The sequence below is a fragment of the Nylanderia fulva genome, unplaced genomic scaffold, assembly GCF_048542155.1.
Source record: "Nylanderia fulva isolate GAGA-0341 unplaced genomic scaffold, ASM4854215v1 Scaffold24, whole genome shotgun sequence".
Lineage (NCBI taxonomy): Eukaryota > Metazoa > Arthropoda > Insecta > Hymenoptera > Formicidae > Nylanderia > Nylanderia fulva.
In genome coordinates, this window is record NW_028190304.1 from 3,113,409 (window position 1) to 3,138,134 (window position 24,726).

General features: G+C 34.4%; 2 protein-coding genes across 2 annotated transcripts; one reads left to right on the forward strand and one right to left on the reverse strand.

The window, feature by feature from the left end:
- Nucleotides 1–1,448: 1,448 nt before the first annotated feature.
- On the reverse strand, nucleotides 1,449–2,990 carry LOC114944759 (uncharacterized). Its single transcript, XM_029320799.2, has 2 exons — nucleotides 2,913–2,990; nucleotides 1,449–2,361 (listed from the first exon to the last, which is right to left on the reverse strand). The coding sequence occupies exons 1-2, from the start codon at nucleotides 2,934–2,936 to the stop codon at nucleotides 1,723–1,725; spliced, it is 663 nt and encodes a 220-aa protein (XP_029176632.2). The 5' UTR covers nucleotides 2,937–2,990; the 3' UTR covers nucleotides 1,449–1,722.
- Nucleotides 2,991–10,762: 7,772 nt separating this feature from the next.
- On the forward strand, nucleotides 10,763–12,123 carry LOC114944756 (uncharacterized). The gene is made up of 2 exons (XM_029320796.2): nucleotides 10,763–10,906; nucleotides 11,376–12,123. The coding sequence occupies exons 1-2, from the start codon at nucleotides 10,841–10,843 to the stop codon at nucleotides 12,027–12,029; spliced, it is 720 nt and encodes a 239-aa protein (XP_029176629.1). The 5' UTR covers nucleotides 10,763–10,840; the 3' UTR covers nucleotides 12,030–12,123.
- The last annotated feature ends 12,603 nt before the right edge of the window (nucleotides 12,124–24,726 follow it).

The following is a 24,726-nucleotide window of genomic DNA, read 5'->3' on the forward strand; positions in this document are numbered from 1 at the left end:
ACGAAGATGACGACAACGGAGAAGGTGAATGTCTACCGTGTCTCTTGTGTGTCTCTCGGGCCGGCTCGGTTTACGCGGTAACCACATATTAACGAGACATCCTATCGTCGGGACGAGTTACGCCGCCGCAGAATGGATCGTGCATAATAGTACCTAAGATCTATATAGTCGCGGAGGAACTTGTATAGCCAAAGCTACGGGTCTATTACCGTGGGAGGCAATTAGGTTTGCGTTCTATTACCATAGTTATCTGACTGTAGTGGGATGGACGCTACGTGTATTGTATATGTATCGTATATATAATACGAAAGGAAAGTTTGATCTGGTTACAAACTTGGAATCGCGAAAGCGATGGCGACATTATTCGCGTGCGTGCAAAACCTTTACGGAAACGGGAGAAAAAAAAAATATGAGGAAGTCCGCTGATCTCGACGCGACGTCTGAAAATCCCATTTTGTACAGAATTATTCCCAGGTTTACAGGTTAGCGATATCTATTAAATTGGGAAATATACACGACATCGTATAAGGATATCGGTATTTCCTGTGTACTTGTATATAATTATTGCTTAGATATTTCACCGGGGAGCACAGTTATTATTATAATATTAAATATGAAAAGAAATGAGAGACTTAGTATTTTTGCAAGCTGATCCTTGAGGAATAAATTGAAAGTGTTTAATCATTTCCATACCAGTTTATATTGTAAGAACTTGCGGGGTAGAGATATTTAAAAATCATGTATTTCGGAACACTTGTGTTGTATACCACATAATTAGACCAAACTCGCATGCAAAGCAACTATGTATCTCGAACACCGTTATACAAATATTTCTGACCATAAATTCTGATAATATCGAATAAGTGTCGTAAAGACAGCGCGTAAGCGTCGACGTGTCGAAATCACGTGGTGTTTGGTAACAGCCCCTTGATTTTTACACACACATGTAATACACATGCGTTTCACACTACGTCTCAGAAGCAATCGGTGCAGCCCTGAAAAATCAAACGACGCAGTTGGCGGCTTAACGATGGTTGGTCGAATCCTTATGGCGTAAGACACGCATACGTCGTGCATGGTGGCGCGTGATGCATGTGTCGAAAGACGAGATTAATTTAAAGAGAGAGGCGAGAGGACATTCGCATAGGAATATTTACCGCTCCGCCGCGCAATTTTCGCACGCTCTGACATTTACTTCTACCACTATGCTTATAGATGACGTTTACTTTAACGATCCCTACGCTTGTTTTTCTACACTGTTTACGGTAAAACAGGTGGTATCTCTTCTCTCTTTCTCTCTCTTGGCGCAACTCGCGTAATATCAACGAGTGAAAGTTCTCCACTCGCAATCCCTCATAATCGCGTAACGTGTCAGACTAATACGTCTCCTATAAGCATTCATTCCCTCTCGTGCTCTCCCAACATTATAGCGGTTTCGTAAGCAATCGTTACGTACAAAAAAGAAAATACTTTATTCGTGTTTACATTTACAGGGTGTATGGTACAATCCGAGGATAGGATCACAATGAAACAGAATATTGATTGCGTCGCGTTAACTTTTATTTAGAACGGTGTGATCGCTCCGGTCGGTCGCTCCTCGATCTCCTCACGACGATCGATTCCTCGAATGAAGCTTCCTCGTCTCGCGCCGCGCGAGTCCTTTAACGTCGGACGAAAGGGGACGCTGGTCCTTGCGCTTCCTTCCTGCTAAACAATTTTGTGTCAATGATGCCCGAATCCGCCGAAATCGTGTCCGCCGAACTCCAAACCGCCGCCGAGGTCGTGTCCAAATCCGCCGCCGAATCCTTCGTCGTGATGACCTTTAACGATCACTGGATAGGGTTCTTTGACGACCACGGGTACCTTGACGGGATAGGGAACTGGTTTCGCTACTTCGACCGGAACCTTGACCGGTACCTTGACCGGATAGGGCACCTTGATGGGCACTTTGACGGGCACCTTGACCGGATAGGGCACCGGCTTCTCTACCGTATAGGGCACGTGCTTCGTGACCTCTACCGGGTAAGGTTGCGGTACGTGCACCGGATATGGACGGTCGACCGGCACTTTGACCGGTACCTTCACCGGGTAGGGCACGTGCTTCGTGACCTCGACCGGATACGGATGCGGTACCGGCACGTGCTTCGTGACCGTCACCGCTTTGATGTGATCAGTGGAGATTATTTCCCCGCCGTGTCCGCCGAAGCCACCATCGCCGAAACCGCCCCCGAAACCACCGTGATCACCCAGGCTCAGCTCCAATCCGCGCTTCGACTTCTCATCCTTTGGTTGAGCGCTGGATTCGGTCTTCTTCGCCTCCTCGGCCACGACCGATAATACTAGGCCGCATAAGAGTATTACCTGCCAGAAGCAAGGAAACACAATTGTCTCTGAATTTATCAATCGTATGATGAACGTAGAGCTTTGTCTGTATACGAGATATGGAGTTATGCGACATGTATAGGCTTTGTTATAATTTGCTTTGCTAATGCTAACACGAAATTTCATGAGAGGTCTTGTCGCGGGTGTCTTGCATCGACGATTTATTCGAGTGCCTTGTATAAATAATGTAAGCCCTTAGATAGATTAATATTAGTTTAGCCGAAAAATTTTAACGACAATGACATTAAATCTATTTGTCAGATTAAAGAAAGTACATTTTTAATTTAAAAATTTGAAGAAAAAATATAACTATTGTCTTATAAATTCTGAGCAAATGTAATTGCTTTATAATCTCGCTCAAATTTTCGCAGATGTAATGTTTAATAAATTTCGAGTGATGTAAAAATTTGCCTTAAAGCTAGTAGAAAACGAGTCATCGCGCTTAGAAATGAGAGACTGCAGTACGTTGCACGATTCGGGCGAATGTAAAGACTCGTGATTCGAGCGGCTATCTTACTGGAGCTACTCACTTTCAGCTTGTCGGTGCTGTTCATGTTGGTCGGCAGTGAGCACACACTGGTACCGCTATCGTCTACCCTCGCTTTTATAGGGGACGCAACGCTCTGCCCGCTGGGCAACTCGAGCGTGCCGATGAAATTGTCGACGGGTAGGAAGTCAACAGGAGAAGAGGAAGACAACGCCGTCGTGGGCGACGCTTTTCTCCGCTATCTTTATCTTTGCATTCTGTTTTCTTTTTCTCTCTTAACTGTTTCATCGCGTTTTTTCGACTCCGTTCGACCGCGGATGGAAACGCATCTCTGCGCTGCAAAGCGGAAAAATTCGAATTATTCTACATTTGTGCGATTAAATTTTTATTCTGCGATACTAATGTATATAAGTAGATGAAGAATTTTTAATTGATCAAAGAACCTCCCTTTTAGTCAACGTCAAATATATATTTTTATTATTTTATTAGATATATTTTTGTTTTATACATTTTAAATCGTGAAAAACATTATTTATATACAAAATTAGTATATTTTAAAATTATTTATTGATTTAAAATTAATTATTGACTGGTTTTTATTAGGTACCTTAACATATTATAAATAAAAATATTAACTTCAAATATAAAGTAATTATTTTCATGTTTTTTATGAGCAAACAATTTCTATGTGCAAATCTCAAAATTTAATGTCTGATTTCATAAAATTTATTAATATATTTTACATTTATAAATAATCAAACCTCTTAATTAAACAAATCGATGCAATGAAATAATTTACAGTGATAAATAATGCAATTTTATAATTGATTTTTATTAATTCGGTTGACAATGCTTTTTCTGTGTTCCTGTGTTCGCTTCATTAATATTAAAAGCTTAATTAATTTAAGAGGCAAAGAATTGAATTTGGAATTTTTTGTAGACACAAAAGTGCTTTTCCTTTACTCGCTTTTTTCTCTCCGCCGTCCGAATATACGAACGCGTTGGAACATTTACATTTGGTACCAACTTTTTCTCTCTCTCCTTCGAATTTAATATACTCGCCTCATTTCCATGCTCATAGCATGTTCAACCAGCGTGTTATCTCTTTCCTACACTTTCGTGCGCCACGACATTTGTCGTAGAAAAGAAGGTAGAATCGTCACCGGCCGTGAAATTAAAAAGAATCATTTGAAGACGCTGACCACCATCGCTGCCACTTTAGGAAGTTGTTGAAACTCGTTAACGCGATTGGGAAAAATTCTCGCATGCCAGAAATGGTTTTTGCGGCGAACGTAAAAATTCGGTACCGCACAAGATATATAACATGGACGCGATTTTTGGTTTATCACACGTAGTTCCCGCGGGTACAGTTAATCTTCGAATGACTTTGTACCTCGATCTCGGCTGGTTCGAATGGTGTTAGAATATTCGCGTATCCATGGTTTATCAGAGTTATCGGGACGAATAAATTTCCATACATCTGAATTTGGATTTCCATATTTGAATTCGAAAATATTGATTTGACTTCTCTAGTCTAGGATAGAAGGGTGTTTCGAGAGGCCGAGCGATTCCCTTCCGAAAGTCGATTGGTTGTTCGATCGATCCGCAACGAAAATCGGGGAAACGATGTATGCGATAGTTTCCACTTGACCTATACTCGGGGATTAAATTGTTTTTGATGAATTTAGAGTGATTCGCTGGAGACCGCAATCTGCTCGCGTTGCTGCTTGCTGACACGATATTCCGAAAGTCGATAATTGACAGTTTCGAATGTATCAGAGATGTAGCAACTTTCTTGTAAATCAAAACTTTCATTATGGAGATATTGTCCCTCGATAGCAATTTATTGAAAATGATGAATTTTTTTGAATATATTTACAGGCTTTACATTCAAAAGATATGTGTTCCTGAAAGGTCGTATATACATATTGCATAATAATAAATGATAGTAAAAAGATCGATATCAAAAGAAAGTGTAGCGGTGAGAATAGTAAAAGTGAACTGAAACTTTACTCCTATTTAATCAGCAAATGCGAATGCGTGTGACGACGTCTATTAATTGCTGAAATTGCGTATCTCAATTTATTGAATTTAAAATTAATGACACGCGCTAGGATGCCGGAATGGTTAATTTTCTGCGGTCATTTCCATTTTAAATTGACTATCCGCCGCGCATTTTCCGCAGCAACGATAATATATACGCGTGTAAATCGTTTCGTAATTATTTATTAACAATTCTAGTGTGTCATGTTATTAGTGTTTGCTGTTATCCAAATAAAATTATATAGATGAACATCTAAATGAAATTTTGGCGTTATCTTATTTTTATATATAGATAATAAAAAAATATATTATCTATATCTGCATCTTAGATGAAAAAAAGTATTATCTTTACTAAGTTATCTAGAATAATTTTTAAATAATTTTGGTTTAGAATCATAGCATATAGAAATACTTAAATAGAACTTAAGTAATAAGCATTAAAAATTTATAAATAAAACTATGAATACATATATTTTTATATTCCTTTTATAATTTACATTTTTTTATAACTGCGTTTACATAAGCAGTCTTAAAAATTATTATCTAGAAAATTATCTAGATGAATCGCCATATAGTTTTATATTTTATCTAAATATATTTAAAACAAAATCATCTTTATCTTATCTAAGATAAATTTATATATTTTTATCTTATCTTTATCTAGCTACAATAATTTTAAAATTATTTAATAATAAGCACAACACTGCATGTTATAAATCTTTTTAATTAGACACTTTTTATTTGTTGTGATTTTTCTCCATATATTATTAATACCCGGTATATCTGCAAACGCATGTAACAAATTTATATTATTCATGATATTCAATTTATAATATTACTAATACATTAATGTATTACACGAGTATGCTAGTATTAACATAATGTAAATACATTAATAATATAAGTATTATTGATATAACATTGTGTATTACTCTGATGCGTACTGAATATAATATTATATTAATATTAAATTGTTCAATATCCAAATACGATTCTACTTCAAATAATACAAAAGCTACAGCATTAACAATGTTTATTTTTGAAGTTGTTGTTCACCCAGAAGTAGCGAGTGCAAAATATGCGCTCATGCGCGCTAATTCTTTCCCAAATTAAACTTTTCTGTGTACTCCTATTGTGTCATAAGTGCCTTTGCGCGAAGTATTATTATGTTCGGAATTACGTATACGCGAGCCGCATGATTTTAATTGCGAAGTTATTCGTTCGAAAGTTTCTCTGCAGTAGGAATAATATCAGGAAGCTGTTTTCACAGCCCACTATAAGAATACCAGATTAAATCTATCGCGGTGAAAACTTCAGCCTTTATTATTATTCCTTCTCTTTTTTTTTCTGTTCCGACCGATTGTAGTGACTTTGTAACATTACGTATACGGAACTGTGTAAAGTGAACTGGTCGATTATCTTTACTGCCGGATATAATGCATGTATATGATACACGCTTGCATTAAAGGTAGCGATATATTGGCGATCGTGTACTTTCTACCGATTTCTTGACATTTATGCAGATTGCAATTATGTAAATTTTGACACATCGCGCTTCCTATCGCTAATGTCGCTTAGAAGTTGCTTTTTCGCAAAACCACGAAAACCGCTTTTGATCTCGTACGACGAAGCAAGCCGAGCTCGTGTACACCGTATGCAAATTATTCCTTTGCACGCGAGCACCTGCGCCTAATGTCTACTTAAATATCTGCGTATCTTCCCTTTCCCGTTCTTCAGAGTTTATTAGAAAATTGTAGGGTCGACGCGTTATCAATTTAATCAACACGTAATTTTCTTTCTTTTTTTTTTCGAAATAAAGGTGTCTCGTCTGCGTAAAATTGATGATCGCGGTTGCGAAAGGCCGCAAGCAACGTTTCCGAGGCCGCGAACTTTCGATTTGCGATTATTATCTTTATCGTAATATTTTTTTTTTTTTTATGTTTGAATTGCTTAAACTTTTTCTACTATCGAGAGGGTGGCATAAATACTTCCTAAGTGCACAGACAGGATTCCCGCGCGATGTCTACGACGACGACAGTTGTCGTTGTCGACGGGATTTTCGCGTAGTCTGCATTTCTGCTTCACCGACCGCAAAGCGTAACCTTATGCAATAATGGGAAAGGCTTTGGAGTCGGCCAGACCGCGGCTCTCATGAATATATGGATAGATGTTCTCGCTCAAGGTGTTTATCAAGCCGTTTTCTAGTTATGTCCTTTCCGCTTCTGAAACATCCTCGGCCCTTCGAACACAAACATAATTTGCGCTCTACAGAGATGAAAGAGATTTTTAACTCTTTTTCTCATTCTCTTTCTCTTTAAACAGTATAGTAATTTTAGTTTCTTTGAAAGTGCGGATATTTTTGTTTCGAGTGTTTAATGATAAAGGTTGCAGAAATTTGCATGTTTGCTTCATTCCGAGTTGATTTTTTTCACCGCGCGTGTTATTATGGTAACAATTAATAAATATGTACATAACGTCGCACATAATTAGCCTTCAAGATATTTAAAATTTGTGCCTTTATTTCTAGCGTTAAATTATAAATCAATAAGTATTTGTCTATTACTATAGAAATAAGCTAAGATGATTTTATTATTAAAGTAGAAATTAATTATTTAAAAAGCTATAAGTAAAAACAATAAAAATTAATTGCATAAATTATAGACGTTTAAAAATAAGATAAGGATTTATTGGAAAAATTGTAGCAGATATAAAATTCTTTATTCGGTTACTAAAAAGATTCGATAAGAAATTTATATATATCCATGACACGTATTTTTTATTTAGCAAACTAAAATATAATATTGCACATTGCAAAAATGTTATATTTTTAATTTTTTATTTAATATATACATTATTTATAAATCAAGCTAAGGAAAAAGAAAATTAAATCGACTATATCGAAAAATATAAAATGTGGTAGAGAATATTTAAAATGGACTATGATTTTAATAACTAATTATAAAGAGGCAAAGATTACCACATCATATACCACATTATATATAATATACAGTATATTTATTTAATCACATACATTTTAGTCGAGGGAGAGTTCAATATATTAAATAAAAGTTCAAATCGATTAAATGAATTTGTAATGAGGATTTGTAATATCCTCATTAAACGAATTTCGAAATACTGACCGATACATGGAACAATTGTTTACTGAATAATGCAAATGCTTGTCGTGCATTGAAACTTTGTGATGGTTTGTGCGAAATATGAATATTTATTTAATATGCGTATTGCGCTTCGTATGGCTTATAATTATACGATCATTACACGAGTTTATTAAACGAAACATATAATTGCGTAGTAATTATTTTATACAAAATATTATGTAAGTGGGACCTTTTGCAAAAACACCATTACTTAAACATCATATTTACTTGGAAATACATTAGTTCATCTAGCAGCTAATAAAATGCCACGTCAATAAGAATGACACAAGTAAGAGTTACGTTTAATGCCAAAGTATATGAAAGTATGGCTTTAATAAAAAGTTGCGCGCGTGAATAATTTTAAGCAGCGACATACGTCTTTGTAAAATAATCGATAACGGTATGTTAGAATCGAGTGTCAAAAAAAAAAAAAAGGAAAGATATCGCCTTTATTTCGACATTAGATGATTCACGTATTACGTTATTAACGTTGCGGTTGACTGCCAATCGAAAGACTTTCGATTCCTTTTTTTTTTTGGATACGCGTACTGATATATAATAATATTACAAAATATAAAAACTTGACGAAAGGATAATCGAAAGGACAACAATAACACGTTGATTGCCTCACGTAAGCAAGTGTGTTGAAACGCAAATGTTCGCGTTGTCTCTCTTTCGCGACCATCAACGTGTGCAACACCATCGAATGGCCGCATTACTGCCAGGCGTTGTAATACTTTAACAACTTCCTTCGCGCATTGCGAATTTGCTTTTTAATTAAACAAGCATCGAGCATGATGCCGGGATACAAAATGCGCGCACGTGTCCGCGACACCCGGAGAAAGTCTAATCGTCACATCGCAATCTCGCATTATCATTTCACGCTGCATGAATTTTTGTCATTTCTAATTAGATTTACGAGATGGCTCGTAAAGTCAGTCGTGTATTAATTAAGGAAGATTTCGCGGTGTCTGTAATGTAATTTTTAATTATTTTTTTTTTGACGAGAGTTATGCGATATCGAAGGAGAGTCTGGCGATTAATTGCACTCGGTGAATCTTGTGTATCGATAGGAATTACGTCTTGAGAGGCATTCTGTGAGTGTCGCTAAATCGGTTTTCCCGGAGCAAAACCTGTCGACGAGATAGTAGAATTAAATTTAAGATCTCTATCGTGGGGGCGATTACGCGACGACGTCAGATTAAGTCGAATGTCCTCCGTCATATTACTATCCACTTATATCTCAGGCGAAAGCATTACAAGTCATCTAAGCAGTCTAGGCAGACTGTTACGTCTATATATATTTTATAGCTTCTCTTTGAGACTTTTATATTATAATTATAACAAAATATATATTTGTATAAATACAACATATTATAATTATTTAAAAAATATTACAATAATATTAGGCGTAATTATAACAAAATATTATAATTATTTAAAAAATATTGCAATAATATTAGGGATAATTGTAACAAAATATTATAATTATTTTAAAAATATTACAATAATATTAAGGATAATTATAACGGAATATTATAATTATTTTAAAAATATTACAATAATATTAGGGATAATTATAACAAAATATTATAATTATTTTAAAAATATTACAATAATATTAGGGATAATTATAAAAAGTAATCAATAATCCAAAAAACTTAACGTCTCCAATAGTTAAATTACACAATTAAAAAATTGACCAATACTGGCAAATGATTGTTTATTTAATGAAGCGTACAACGTTTCGACGATGAGTTTAGGTCTTTATCAAGTACTGAAATACAATATTAAAAATACAATGTTAAAAAGTTAATATCATCAAACAACAATATATAATAAAAGAAACGAAACCGCAATAACACAATATTACCTATAAAATTCTTCAAGAGTCAAAAGTAAAATATAGTAAAGATTGAAGAAGAGAGAAACACTGTTATATATGTTCTTATGACACATGTCAGCTAAATGTGTTTAATATACTAACTGAAAGCCTAGACCTTTTTCTAATCTTGTCATAAATATTGTTCAAATTTTTTGTATCTTTCTATAAGTTAATAGTGTTGTTGTCGATTAATTTTGCTGTGTACATAATAAATTTTACTATGTACACATTAATATTTTTTATCGTGTTAAATATTACCTATCAGAGAAACTCTTATAAGATTCTTCCAACATTGTCCCACGATTACCACGATATTTAGGGTAAATTCTAAGAGAAAATTCTCTCCGTGTAAAATTTTTAGAAAAATATTTTGTTTGCTTGCTATGCGTCACAGGAGATAACAGTGAACCAGTTTCTGTATTTATTATATACGTCATCGAGTTTCCTAATTATTCCCAAGACTAGTTCTGCATTGCGCAAGCAACCATAACCGCGGTTATATCCGCTAAAATTCACGAGGCGGGAACAAAAAAGGACCACGTGCCCGGTGACGTTTTTGCGACGTCGAGGTGAAAGAAAGAAGGAAGGAAAGGAAGTCAAACGGAATTTCGCGGCGAACTCTGAAATTGCGACTCTTTCTCGGCTAGGAAGGAGAATAGCGATTGAAATAGCCTGGAATAAATGGGGATCGGGAGAGACGGCGATGTTACGACGCTCGTATCCGGGCATCCGACAGTAATCAGCCCCACGCTGGGGCGGATAGCCCGTGGGAAAACGGCTCACTGCGCTGCGCCTCGGTTCGCCTTAAAGAAAGACCGACGCAGACGAGCGCGATTTTCCGTGGAGTGGGCCAGCGAGAGCAGTGGGCGAAAGCGGCCGGTATATATGCCGCTGATTGGTACGATGCAATCTCAGTGTGCACTCCCGAAGGCTACCATGAGCACTTCGCAGGTGAGCTCGCGTTGCTAGCAGCGCTTACCTACGATTCCGACCGATGGTCCCTTTAGGGCCTCACGCGATGGAGGATTATGCACGGGGATTATGATCGACGTACATATGAGGGCCGCGTCGCGGGATTTCATGGAGTGAGATCGTTTAGGGATAATATTATGGTGTCGCGTTTCTCGCGCCGTCGTACACAGTGTTAAAATCCATAAAAATTATTTTTACGTGATTATTTCTTTTTCCAGTAGAATGAAAATCTAACGAAAAAAAAAAAGAGAGAGAACAGTGGGAGACGTAATTAGATTTTGTAATCAATTAATTTTCTTATATGTACATCACGCTTTTTTTTTCTATCCGCGGGGCGATATTTTTCTTGTCACCTCCAAAAGGAATTCCGCAAGCTCCTCGAAAATTAATCAGTCAATTCCAAGCTTGATCATAAAGCACCGCAATTAACGCACGTTATTATTCGCAGATCCTCGTGCTCCTCGCCCTTGTGGCGACGGTGGCTCTGGCCGCCGAGACCAAGAAGGCCGACAGCAAAGGGAAAGCCATCGACTCAAAGGATGCCAAGAGCAAGCGCGGTCTGGAACTGAGTCTGGGTCATGACGGTGGTTTCGGTGGTTTCGGTGGACACGATTTCGGCGGCGGCGACTTGGGTGGATTCGGCGGCGGTGGCGGCGGAGGCGGCGGAGGAGACTATGGAAAAATCTCCGGTATCACGATCCACCGTGAAGTCCAGGTGCCGGTACCGGTGCCCTACACCGTCGAGAAAAACGTACCGGTGCCCGTGCACGTGCCGGTGAAGGTCCCGGTAGACAACCCAATACCATATCACGTTCCAAAACCTTACCCGGTTCCGGTGGAAAAAACCGTGCACGTTCCCGTCGAGAAACCGGTGCCCTATCCGGTCAAGGTGCCCGTTAAAGTGCCCGTCAAGGTGCCCGTTCCTTACAGCGTACCCGTTAAAGTACCGTATCCCGTCGAGAAACCGGTGCCCTATCCGGTCAAAGTTCCGGTCGTCGTCAAGGAATCGTACCCGGTTCTCGTACACGGCCACGATCACGGCGGCGGCTTCGGCGGTGGATTCGGTGGCGGACACGAGTTCGGCTTGGATCTGCATCATTGACGATATTAATGACGCTGTTGTATATAATAATAATTGCGTTTCTTTTTTTTTTTACACACGTGCTGTCTTAGCAGAATAAATATTAAATTATTAATATGGCGTTTTTTTTCTCGCTGTCTCTCCCTCTCTCTCTATTCCTATTCTGTTTTTTATCTACGTAAAAGTTGACTTGAAATAAAGCGTTAGGCCGTGGCGAGCGAAAATAATTTGTCTGGACGTATTATTTTGAAAAGTATACATACCGTTCGCTTGTTTCTGCCGATTTACCTCCCTTGCGCAATCATAGCGTACGACAAGAAATAAATTGTGAATTTGAACGTCTGCAAAACTGGCTTGTTGAATTATCTTACGTAATATACTTGCGAATTATCATAAGTACTACGATATAAGTGGAATCTTAACTGCTTCCTGTGAAACTAGGCGGAACATATTACAATGTGGTTACCGGGCGATATGTGAAAGTATCTGTAACCAGTCATCACATTACAGTTACGCTATAGCAGGAGCGGAGGGAGAGCTTATTATCTCTCTAGTTGAAGACTATATATGATAAAATATCGCTCAGAAGTGAGAGAGAGAGAGACAAATATATGTCTTTTTTTTGTCAATTTCCTCTAGCCGTAAAAATTTGACAGATTTTAAAAGAGTCGGTGTGCTCGATTTCTAACCTCTCATTAAAATGCTTTCCTATAAGAAGAATTCTTTCGCGTCCAAATGTCGGTTAAACACATACGTTTGCACAAATAATATTTAGACGATATATGCATGCTGAAGTCAGGTATACGTCCGAATAAGTCGGGTATCTCGCATACCGGTCAGGTTTTGCTTAGCCGACGTGCAAGGTAGATTATTCCACAGTCAAGGTTGCTAGAAGAAATAATATCGAGTACTTGCCCTAGGCGACTCATATTCGAGCATATACGGGGAGCGTATATAGAGATTGCGCATTAGATTTCTCTCGGTGAGAGAAAACGCGAACGGAAAGGGAGCACGATTTCCGTAATCCTACTTCCTTGACGGTTACATTTCTCAACGGCGGAGACTATATCAGCGTTACGTAAATAGATCGATCGATCTTACGTAACTATTACGAAAAGAAAGTAAGAGAGCGCCTTCATCATATTAACGAAATCCATAATGACGATATCGAATTCTGTATTGGTAATTTATAATGGCGTTTCACCCAGAGAGCGAGCAGTCTAGATATCACTTTCATTTACAATTTGCACCATCACCAAGAAAAAGATACGTGCTCTATGCTCTGTATCCCGATTGTCTTTTTTCCCGACTTTAGCGTGATAATCACGCAATCAATGTTATGTCAGACCATTTACGAGAGATTCTGAATATCTTTTTAACGCGTAACGTAAGCGTGTAATTATTCGATATCTTGTTAGAGATCAGAATCTCGACAAGCTACGAATAACTTACGTTAACCGGAGGCAATCGTTACAACGGTGTATGAAGATGGATCAATACTGAAATTTGTCCCTGTTAGAAATTTCCCGCTCTTGAATCGATCTACCCTTTATATAGAATTATTATTGAATCGTTAACGAGGGAAAGAGACTCTAAAGTCTATAACTCTTCACATATAATGCGCCATGCAAATCCTTATAGTGCGGAATGATTTATAAATTCAATTTATGAATCTTACTTCCGGCCCCTCGTCATTCAGAGATGCCTTTTCATTCAGATATCATAGACTTGTATAATGAGGAACGTCTGAAATTTTCTTTAATGTATATTATAAATTAAGAGATTGGAATGTGGTAGGAAAATAGCACACTGAAATAGAAAATAAGCTTAGAGTTGGCAGAGTCGGATTAATCTTATTAAACTGTCTAAAGACACGACAAACTAAAGTCACAGCAAATTAAAATTCTTTTGAATATTTTTAAAATTATGTGTTTTTCTTCTAGTAAATTTATCTTATCTTAAATTTATCTACCTGAAAAAGTGGCACATTTAATGAAAATCATTATTTGCAACAGAATTTGAAATATATAAAATCAAACGATACAATAATAGGCCAACTTGCGAGTCGAATGATTAAGAAGTTACAAGATTTTTTATTAAGACATACAAATAAAAAATAATAAAATAATAAAATTAATCCAACAGTTGGGAAACCAATTAAATAAACATGTAAACGTTTCGACAGTACAACTGTCTTCTTCAATACAATAATTTTAAGAAATATTCTTGCATTAAAATTCGGCTCGCAAGTTGGCCCATTATTGCATTGTTTGATTTTAATTTATACACGAGCCTTATCTTAATTTCATATTATTTACATTATTATTATTATTATTGAAATATATAATTCTCATTATATATATATATATATATTTATCGCAGATTTGTCGTTGAATTAAATTAATGAAACATGTGTATTGAGATATGAGAGCACATGACCTGCCAAAATACTAGACAGAAGAAATATGTCTTTTTAATGCGAGAAGAACCGCAAACGCGGTAGGAGGCGTCACGATGTCTCGTCAATCTAGCAACATCACCACTAACATCCGGCGCTTTAAACATTCGCCATTTCTCACAGTTCGTTAGTTACGTCGAAATGAGTTTGTTCATTGAAAGCATGGAATTTTCCGACAATACATATTGTTTGACGTAAAGCATTGTAATTGAAACTAGAGAAACTTTAATTTCGCTGTACTTGTAACGGACTGACAAAGTCCATATATGAACTTGTCAAGTTGTAACGAAAAATCGAGATATTGTTCCAAAATTTCAGTAATTAAGATATATATATATATATATATATATATATATATATATATTGAATATATTATTGAATATATATTATAATATTATTATGATATGAATGAATATATATATATATATATATATATATATATATTGTATATGTATATGTATATGAGAGAGGAATATATATCAAGATTATTATTGCATTTCCTATTCACCGTATTTCCTTTTACTCGAGAGAAATATTATTGTTACATTTTCTATTGCATATTCATTTCTATGTATCTAATAACGATTCATTTATTTTACGGTGAAGCTAAATATATGTATATTTAGAAATCGTAGTATAATGAAATTTATTTTATTAATGTGAATTAAATAAATCTAAAATAAATAGTAGTTTCAATAATAAAAATAATTCCAATATAATAGCGATTTTTTTGAACAATTTAAAAGAGATTCCATTTTCTTTTTAAATATTCTATTCTCTCTCTTTCAAATTTTATTACTCTATAGTCTTGGGCAATTAATGAGTAATTTTCTGCTTTATGAGGATAGAACTACATCATACTATGTGTATGCCGCAATCTCTCGCTTCGGTGAAACCGCGTAAGGAACCAGATCGTTAATGTACATTTCGTTAGACATGCATTGAAGTAAGTGCGCTCTAAATGCAATCTTGTAGAGAACACGAATAATAATAGGAAGCGAAGTGATAAATTATATAATAATTTATTATTTGATAAATTAGTGAGAATTAGAAGATAAAGATAACCTTGCTACTTTATGATTTTTTATAAACAAATATTTTAAAGAAAGATGTGATAAAGAAAATTATAATGTGTATCTTTCTAAAGTGGCTGCTTTAAGTCAGAAAACACATAATTTTCTTTTACTTATAATTAAATTATAATGTTCTAATAAGAGATTAATGCTATTATGCAAAACTCATATTACGTAATTCAGTACATAATATAACAATCCTTATATGTTCTTTTTGTTTCAATGTTACCTTTACTTTGATAACATAGTTTTGCAATAACGTCTACGTTTAAGTTTACGTTTATGTAGCATCGTAAATCAAGGAATACGTTCCTAAAGATTCTGTATCTCTCTTTTTTCTCTTCTTGTTTTATTTCACGTTTTGGAGCAGATATTCCATTATCTGTCTCTTGAGATTATCCATTTCCTTCCACTTTTTGTAGGATAGATTTACATTATATAGTGACAAAGACAACTTCTCAGATTAATTTTATAAAAGTTTAAGTATGCGTTTATATATATATATTTATTACTTATTGCTTATCTCAGAATTAGACTTTCAATATATATTTTAACAATTACATAGTTATATGTAAACAGAAGAAGTTAAATAGCCAATAAGTCTAAACAGAAATTAAATAGCAATACATTTTTTACATATAATGAGCGAGAGAGAAATTATACATAATGAATAAGTAATCTTATTTTCAAGCGTAATTATCTTTAGTTTATATGATTTAATTAGCATTAATTAATTAATTCAAATTAGTTATTTATAATCACTTATTTAAAATTACTTATAAAAAATTATTTACAATTACAATTGTAAACTTTATTGCAACTAGAGAACAATTTATTAATAGATCGTTGATATTATGAATATTAAATTCCTTCTTTTTTTTACTAATTTGATTTCAGTGTTGTAAATAAAAAAATCATCACTGCTCTCTCTCTCTCTCTCTCTCTCTCTCTCTGTCTCTCTGACAACGCATTCCTAAATTAACAAGTTTTAATCCTCTCATATCCTTTTATGATATTAACTCACGTTCTTCTTTCTTTCTCTATCCTTTTCTCTTTATTATAGCTATTTCTTGCCAATTTAAATTTCACCACAGAAAGTACATTCTCCCACTTTAGATAGGCTTCACCTGTTATCGCTCGCTGCGGAAAAAGAAAGATCCGATAAAGAAAGAAAGGTGTGAAATAGTAAAACGAATATTCAGACCCAATCGATTTAAAATCAGCACTTGCACCATTGAGGTCACGCTTTCCGTCTTTTTTTCTATGCTCTTCCTCCTTCCTCCTTTCTGTCGGGACTAATGAGACGTCGACTGGGAAGGTTGCCTTAAGGCAGTTCCATAAACGAGCCTGTTTACATAACTATAATAGTACAATTATTACGAGCCCCATGCTCTCTCTTTTTCTTAGCCTCCTGAACGTTTTGTTTCGTCCTTTTCTCTCGTGTTTTTTTGCTCTCTATCACGTTCCTTTTTTTTCTCTGTCTCTTTTACACTGTATCCCTTCCTTTCTATTCTAACTTCATTTGCATTCCGTTCAGGAGGATTGAGCGTCGGTTATAAAGCGAAACGGTTATTCAAGTGAGCTTACCCTGGTGACTTTTTATTATCTCTTTATTTAAATTACAATGTAGACGTGTAGATATATGTAGAAAAAAAATGTTAATTTTGTTTTTTTTATATGTGTCTCGCTATCCTTCGTATTCGATATGAGATCGATATCTTCTTTTTCTCTTTTCACAAATAGTCCAGTAAAATTAGACTTGGAAAGGGCAAAACTTCATAAGAATTACGATCAAGCTGCATTTTTGTATTTCGATGTTCTAATAAAATCCTGAAAAGTCCTCTTAATTTCATTTAAGGTGTTTTTATGGGGAGTATTTTTCGAAAAAAATATAGTTATTATTTCAAAATTGTAGCTCATAAAATTCTTTACAAAAAAGTCGTTATACTTTTTTTCGTACAATTAATCGTTTTTGAGTAAAATGGTAGAGTTGCAATGTTTGTAGTTCGTAAAAAATACGTATTTTTTTCCACACCACTGCGGGGATAAAGTACCTTTTTCGCTCTATATCTTTGAAACGGTTAATTCCACGGAAAAAAGTATAATGACCTTTTTTTGTAGTGAATTTTATGAGCTACAATTTTGATAATAACTATTTTTCTCAAAATTGATAATTTTCGAGATAATGGCAAAAAACTAAAATTTACTCTCTTTTACCTCCCATAAAAAAGAACCTTTTGGATGAAATTAAGGGGACTTTTCAGAATTTCATTAAAACATCGAAATAAAGGTCTCCACAAAAATTTAGCTTGATCGTAATTTTTATAAAGTCAAAATCTAATTTTACTGAACTACAAATATAACTTTTTCGCGAGACTTGATAAAAGCATGACGAAATGTAAGCAAGAAGAAGGACTAGAGAAATAATGCACGAGCATGTTAAGTAACAAACAGTTATTGTCATTTGTGTACAATACGCGACAATGGTTCCTGCCTTCGTATCTACGATCTGCGGCTTCTAGGCTTTATACAGACATAAATCATACATTAAGCCTGGTTCATACCAGCAGCTTCGTGTTAATGGACGCGTAATGTGCGATCGCTCGATTTCACGGGGTTCGCCACAGCTGCTGCAGTAACGGCTGATATCTCGAGACAATGTTCTGTCGAATCGATAGCTAAACGGGAATGTGGAATACTCGATAGGTTGATTCGGAGACACAGTAATCCATCTACATTCTACATTGTAAATATATACAACCGATGTGAACACATTGTGGTATCAGACTGCTTATAAAGGAATATTATATCTCCTCAAGTTACTCGCCCCTGCTTTTGTGTACGAAATCTGAAATTGATGCTCCAGTAACTTCCAACAATCCGTATTTATCATGTCTTAATCGCGAAGTTTGAAAGCTATTGTAACTCACAATATCGAGATATAATGTTGTAATGTGTATGGAAGTAAACTCTTTCTTTAAAATCAGGAAAATTTTATATAATTTGCGAAACAACGGTCGAGTGTTAGCCGGATCAAAGGGATTTACATGAACGATATCCCAAGGAGAACAGAAAAGTTAAAATGATGTCAATTTGACGTCAAATTGACTAAATTTATGTCATTTTTTGGTCATGGAAATCTCGATCTCAAAGATGACTAAAAAATGACTTTTTATATTGACTTTTTTTTACCTTTTTAATTTTTAGAAAATGTGATATACGTTTCTCGACTGTGTATACACAATGCTTATTATTATGAAGATAATTAAAGGTTAACGTTTTTCATATTCAGATATCATTGCAGTTTGCTGAAGAGTTGAGTTATCGTATTAAAAACTAAATTATTGATTAAAATATTTTTTGTAACGTCTTAAATTTGCATCTCAATTATTTTTAATACAAAATAATAATTTTTTACCATTGTGAACATCACGATAACATCAAAATTGTATGCAATTTGATGTCAACTAAAATGACCATGTTTTGACATCGCAATTTGACATTATTTTGACATTTCTGTTCTTTTTGGCATTAAACGGACAGGGTCCGAATAGCAAATGCGTATAAAGAGAAAGAGAGAGGATTCTAAAGAAAACGATACCCTACATAGATAATAGCACTGAAATCAGTGTACTAATGCGATCACTATTTTAAGAGAGTAAATGGATTTCACGTAAATTGTTCTTGAAATGTGTATGCGCTGTTTGCAGTGCAGTGCGTAGTTCGAGATAATATCAACGAATGAAATTAATGATGTGCCTGGGCGTGTGTTAATAATGCATATATACACATTTCATATATATACGATAATTAAAAGATTTACTGGATAATGCGGACAATGCGGCCGCTAAGAGCCATGATGGGTTGGCAGATAGTTTGCCAAATATAATTCACGTATTATGTGCAATAAATGCACATTAAACGTGCACTGAAAATGCGTAAATGTAAGAGGCGGAGAATGAAAATCGATAGCAAAACTGCAGACACACTCAATCTATGTATTTAAACATATGTTTCGGTAATTAAATATTCATAATGACTAGTATAGATAGCAATCTTGTATTATCATTGTGTGATTAATTATTTATTATAATAAGTACTTTGACGTGTACATTTATTTTTTAAATACGTACAATTTTTAAAAATATTCTCGTGTATTTGCAGAATTTTAGTTTCACATGCAAACCATGATTAATCATTGTACAAAAGTCTAAAATATTAGAAAAAGATATAAAGAGATAAGTAACACACACAGAATATTTTTTGCTATTATTGTGAAACAAATACATATGTATTTAAAATCAAGATAGACATCAGAGTATATACTCGAGAATGTTATTTGATGTAGAATTTTTCTCTATTGTTTTATAGTAATAATTAGCAACGGAAAATGTTATTGGCTATGCACATATCTCTTTTTCAATGCACAAGTGTTCGATGAATTGAAGACTTTCTACTAATTACTTCCGTGAACGAAGCTTACATTATATTACGAGTATAATCAGACTTCTACTTCGTAGTTTATCCGGTTGAGCGAGCATTTCTATAGACTCTCTTTATTATGTGACTTAATTGGATTACCCTGGAATCACAGTTGTTAAAATTAGTTATATGTTTGATTTTAAAAAAATAATTTTTACTAGAAATTATATGATTTATATAATAATGTTTTATAAAATATTATAAAATATTTTTTGATAATATATAAAAGAATTAATTTTGGCTATAAAATCAAATGCACGACAAATTAAAGTCGTGCAGAAAATTAAACATATTATTCATAAGATGTGATAATACATATAAAGTAGACAATATTATTTTTAATATTAATTAATAATTTGTGTCATAATTGAATCATATACTATGGAATAAATTACAGTGTCATATATTTAATTCATCAATGAACTGTCAAAGCTCCTCAAGTTTGATAAATCAATCGATGGGTCACAAATCGAACAATGACTCACAATTATTAGAGAAGCTTGGGAAATTTTTTTACATTTCTGTACAACGAAAAGCTTTCAGGTGGTTTGGAATAATACATGTATAAAGGCTGAGCTAGCATCTAGATCAACCACTAGATTGCTGAAGATACTGAAAGCTGCGAGCTGAAGTTATATGAACAAATCACAATGTTTAATTTTTCAAAGATAGATACGAATTTTAATAAAATATTAGAGAAATTTTATAAAGTTTGAGATGTACATTATATATTTATTAATTTGCATTTATAATATTTAATAAATATAAATTATATATATATTACTTGTAATTAATTAATTATAATATCTCAGATATTTTGCAACATAGATAGAACATAATTGAATGATGACAGGTAAACGCTATATGTTTTTATGAAATCATTAAAGGAACCCCGAGCCGTCTCGCTCCAAGATCGTTTTAAGATTATTATATTTTTTATATTATTACATAAATATATTTTCATATAATTTTTTTCAAAATATCATGTAATTCCTATAATACGTGTAAAAATAAAAAAATATCTAAAGAAAATAGGCCAACGTAACGAGCTAGTAAAATATTATAGTACAATTAATTGTACCATTCTAGTTTTTCACTTGAAAAGGACCAAAAACAGATGGTCAAAACATTGTGGAAATAAAATAAAAATTTTCTTAGCTAGTTTGGATCGAATTAAATATATCGTTCCTATTTTAAATACCATTAGCGACGTTTTAAGTATTCAATTTGAAAATATTATAGATTATGGTTTTACTTGCTCGTTACGTTGGCCCATTTTCTTTACATATTTTTTAGTTGTTATAAATACACGCCAATATTATAATTTGTACGTGTAAAAATATATGTAATAAAAAATGTAATATAGATTTTAATTATTTAACTTATATAACTTGTAATTTGACGTTTTTCATGAAATTGGCGCGAAAGAAGAGTGAAGAAGTAAAGATACGAATATGATAAAAATAAAACGATCCTGCTATGGGTCCGGTCAAAGCATCATGTCGCTCTTGCCTCATTCTTGGTACTGAATGATACTTTTCTTAATTACCCCTGGACAAGCAAAGATACACGCCGGCAATGGAATTCCCACGGGACAGTGTGTACCAGGCAATAGAACGCCACGCCCGTGTACATATAATGAAATACTGTGCAGCGAAACGTTTGATCGCGCTTGGACGATACGCGTTTCGCTATATCGACCGCAGACTGTCCTATCGGAGAGAGGAGAGCCTGAAACAGGTCCGGGTAGGCTCCCGAAGCATCGGGAAAAGCAATATGCTCCCGGTCAATACCGCAAATAGTCTCGATCAGCATATTCGTGGATTAATATGACGTTCAGGTAGGTAGCTAGGTAACGTAGCATCCATAGAGTTGTGTGCCCTACAACTTTGACCGGTTCTCGTCTGACCCGCCGGCAATCGAAATTGTTTTGGATTTTGCCGCTGGCGAGTAAACCACAACTGTATCGATCAGTCGAGACCCTAGGAGCAATTGGGTCGTTTCAATTAACAAAATCGAATTTTCGCCATCCGCTAGGCCCGAAAACGCGACAGATTTATCGCGGAAAATCCTATACATATAGGCTCGCGCCGAGGTATCCGCGGTGACCGGGTTGCGAAACGAAAAGATGATGCGCGCGCACGACTGAAGACCATCGCAACAGATAATTACTCAATTGGATTTTCGAGATAACGAAGTGCCGTTGCTGTCGAGTGAACGTCAATACGATCCGAAGATTAATTAGGTATCTCGTGCGGTGGCGCGTATGCAGACAACGAGAGTTTGACTGATCTATTTCTGCGACATATACATAATACGATTATATATGATAGCGTTTGACGGAAAATGTGTTTCGGGTATTCTTCAAATATAATCGTGTAAAAACATCGCGAAAACGTTCAAATTGATGTGATCGGCTAAAATAAATTTGATAGTAATAATTATCCGCGTTTCTCCCGCTGGTTTATAATAATTAAATCGTTACCTCGCGTACGCAGGTCTTTCCACTCCGTGCTAAATTTTATATTAATTATATTTATCTTCATTAATATTTTTTCTTCATCATACAATTTATTTTTATTAATTTTTTGCATCTGTAATTATATAACGCAAGGTGAAAGAGGTTAAGCTTATTTATTAAAGAAGAAATCTTATTTTATGCAATCGTATTTTGAGGGAAACGATTTAAATTGGCAATTAACGTTACGTACTAGTTAGAACTCACGGATTTCCCCGGAATCTTGTATGCTCCTTTATCCGTCGAAATCAGTGCGCACAGCGGTCGATACAGAACGGCTTTGCCTAATCTGATGATCCTGTAACGTATTTTCGAGCCGCTAAAATTCCATTCTACGAGATCCTATACATGCACACACGTGATCCTAGTGAGCACGAGATCCTATTGGCGTCGCAATGTTATTGGATCGTACCACAGGCCGCGAGACTCTCTGGGATAAAGGTTCTCCAGGCTTAGCATTCTTCACAAATGTCCATTATAGAATTCTTGCTTGCTCACTTGCTCAGAAGCTACAATTGCGCGATATAAATCTACGTGGAAGTGCATACTTTGTAATCGTCTGACAATGAGTTATTAAGATTATTTCGCGATGATTGATTGATTAAGAGACCACGATAGTGTGTCTGGAGCTTCAAAGCATTATAATCCGATCGTATATAAAATAAGTCAAGTCGATCATATATTTATTATTATTATGTAAGCTGCACGATTCAAAATATCTTTTTCAGTAATAGCTAGATTGATCGAGTTCTTATTAAACTTATTCGATAGTTGGATTTCAATTGTATAAAAAACCTTTTATTTTTGTTTCATGTGTAATATAAATAACGATATTCAATATTTTTTATGACTTTTGTAAAAAAAAAATATATATATATATATATATATATATATATATAAGTTTGAACCTTTTTTTATTATCAATTGACACATTTTTATTTTTATCTTAATTTTTTTATAAGAGATATATATTTGAAACAATAAACATTAAAATAATACTACTTTGCACAATAATTTTCTTAATATATTAAACAAATTTTATAATTTTAAATAAATATAAATATTACATAAAATCCTTTGCGACTGTGTTACAAAATTATTTCAAGAATTTTTGCAATCTGTAGCAATAATAATATAATAATTCTTGCATTACATAAAAAAATTATATTTCGCTGTATTATGAATACCCGAGATAACGTTCGAATACTATATAATAAAGAAATGCACATATTTTAGACAATTTGTTTGGTTTATTTGAAGAAACGTCGATAAAATATAATAACAAATTTACGAAAAAATGTAAGCAGCAGATAACTGCAGTTTCTCGGTATACAATATTCAAGCAAAGGTAGACGATAATAGCGTCACTCTCTGGTAGGATTTCTGCAGATAATGGGAATTTCCTAGGGCTTAACGACATAGCTTTGTTAGATTATCGAAGCAACTATTGGAAATTTCTATGCTTAAGGGATAATTGGAGATTGTAGCGCCGACATGCAAAGAAAGTATCGAGAATGAGACGGGAATAATGTCGTCATGGCTTATCGAATAATCGGCTTCTACAAGTGAATCGCTTAATAAGACCGTAGTATTTCGCGCTGCATACAAACATATGCACTTTGCGGTTTTATTTGTCATCCGATGAACTTGCTTAATATATGGTTCTATTACCAATGATGATAGGATTAGGCAGAGGTGAATAATACGTTTGTTGCGCCTTTGCACAGCGATATAAACGCGTTGCATGAAAATTTGAATACCCACAACTGTTATGTGTACCAATGTTATTAACATAACAAATTGCGATTGATGTTTCAATATTGAATTTTAATCAATATATATAGAATTATGGTTAATATCAATAGTTATGTCCAGCTTTAAATATTTTATCAATATGTTATATATTTTTAATTTTATACGAAAATGAAGATACATAAAGATGTGTGAAGATGTAGAAAGATACGTGAAGATATGTAAAAAAAGACGTGCAATATATTGTATTATATGAAATAAATGGGTTTTATGTATAAAAAAAATTGATAAAGTCTGACACATTTAAGAATAAAAATCGATGAAGATATATTCTTTGAAGTATCTTCAATGATTTCTTAGTTATCCAAGAATCGCTGCGTGAGGCTTTTAAGGAAAGAAAATGTAGATACTGCGGCTGAACAGGTGAGACCTCGA

Excerpts from the sequence above, each read along its gene's own strand:
- LOC114944759 (XM_029320799.2), bottom strand. The coding sequence starts at position 2,936 with ATGAACAGCACCGACAAGCTGAAA. Across the intron at positions 2,362-2,912 it reads ACAGCACCGACAAGCTGAAA|GTAATACTCTTATGCGGCCT; the intron begins GTGAGTAGCTCC and ends TGCTTCTGGCAG.
- LOC114944756 (XM_029320796.2), top strand. The coding sequence starts at position 10,841 with ATGCCGCTGATTGGTACGATGCAATCTCAGTGTGCACTCCCGAAGGCT. Across the intron at positions 10,907-11,375 it reads CTACCATGAGCACTTCGCAG|ATCCTCGTGCTCCTCGCCCT; the intron begins GTGAGCTCGCGT and ends TATTATTCGCAG.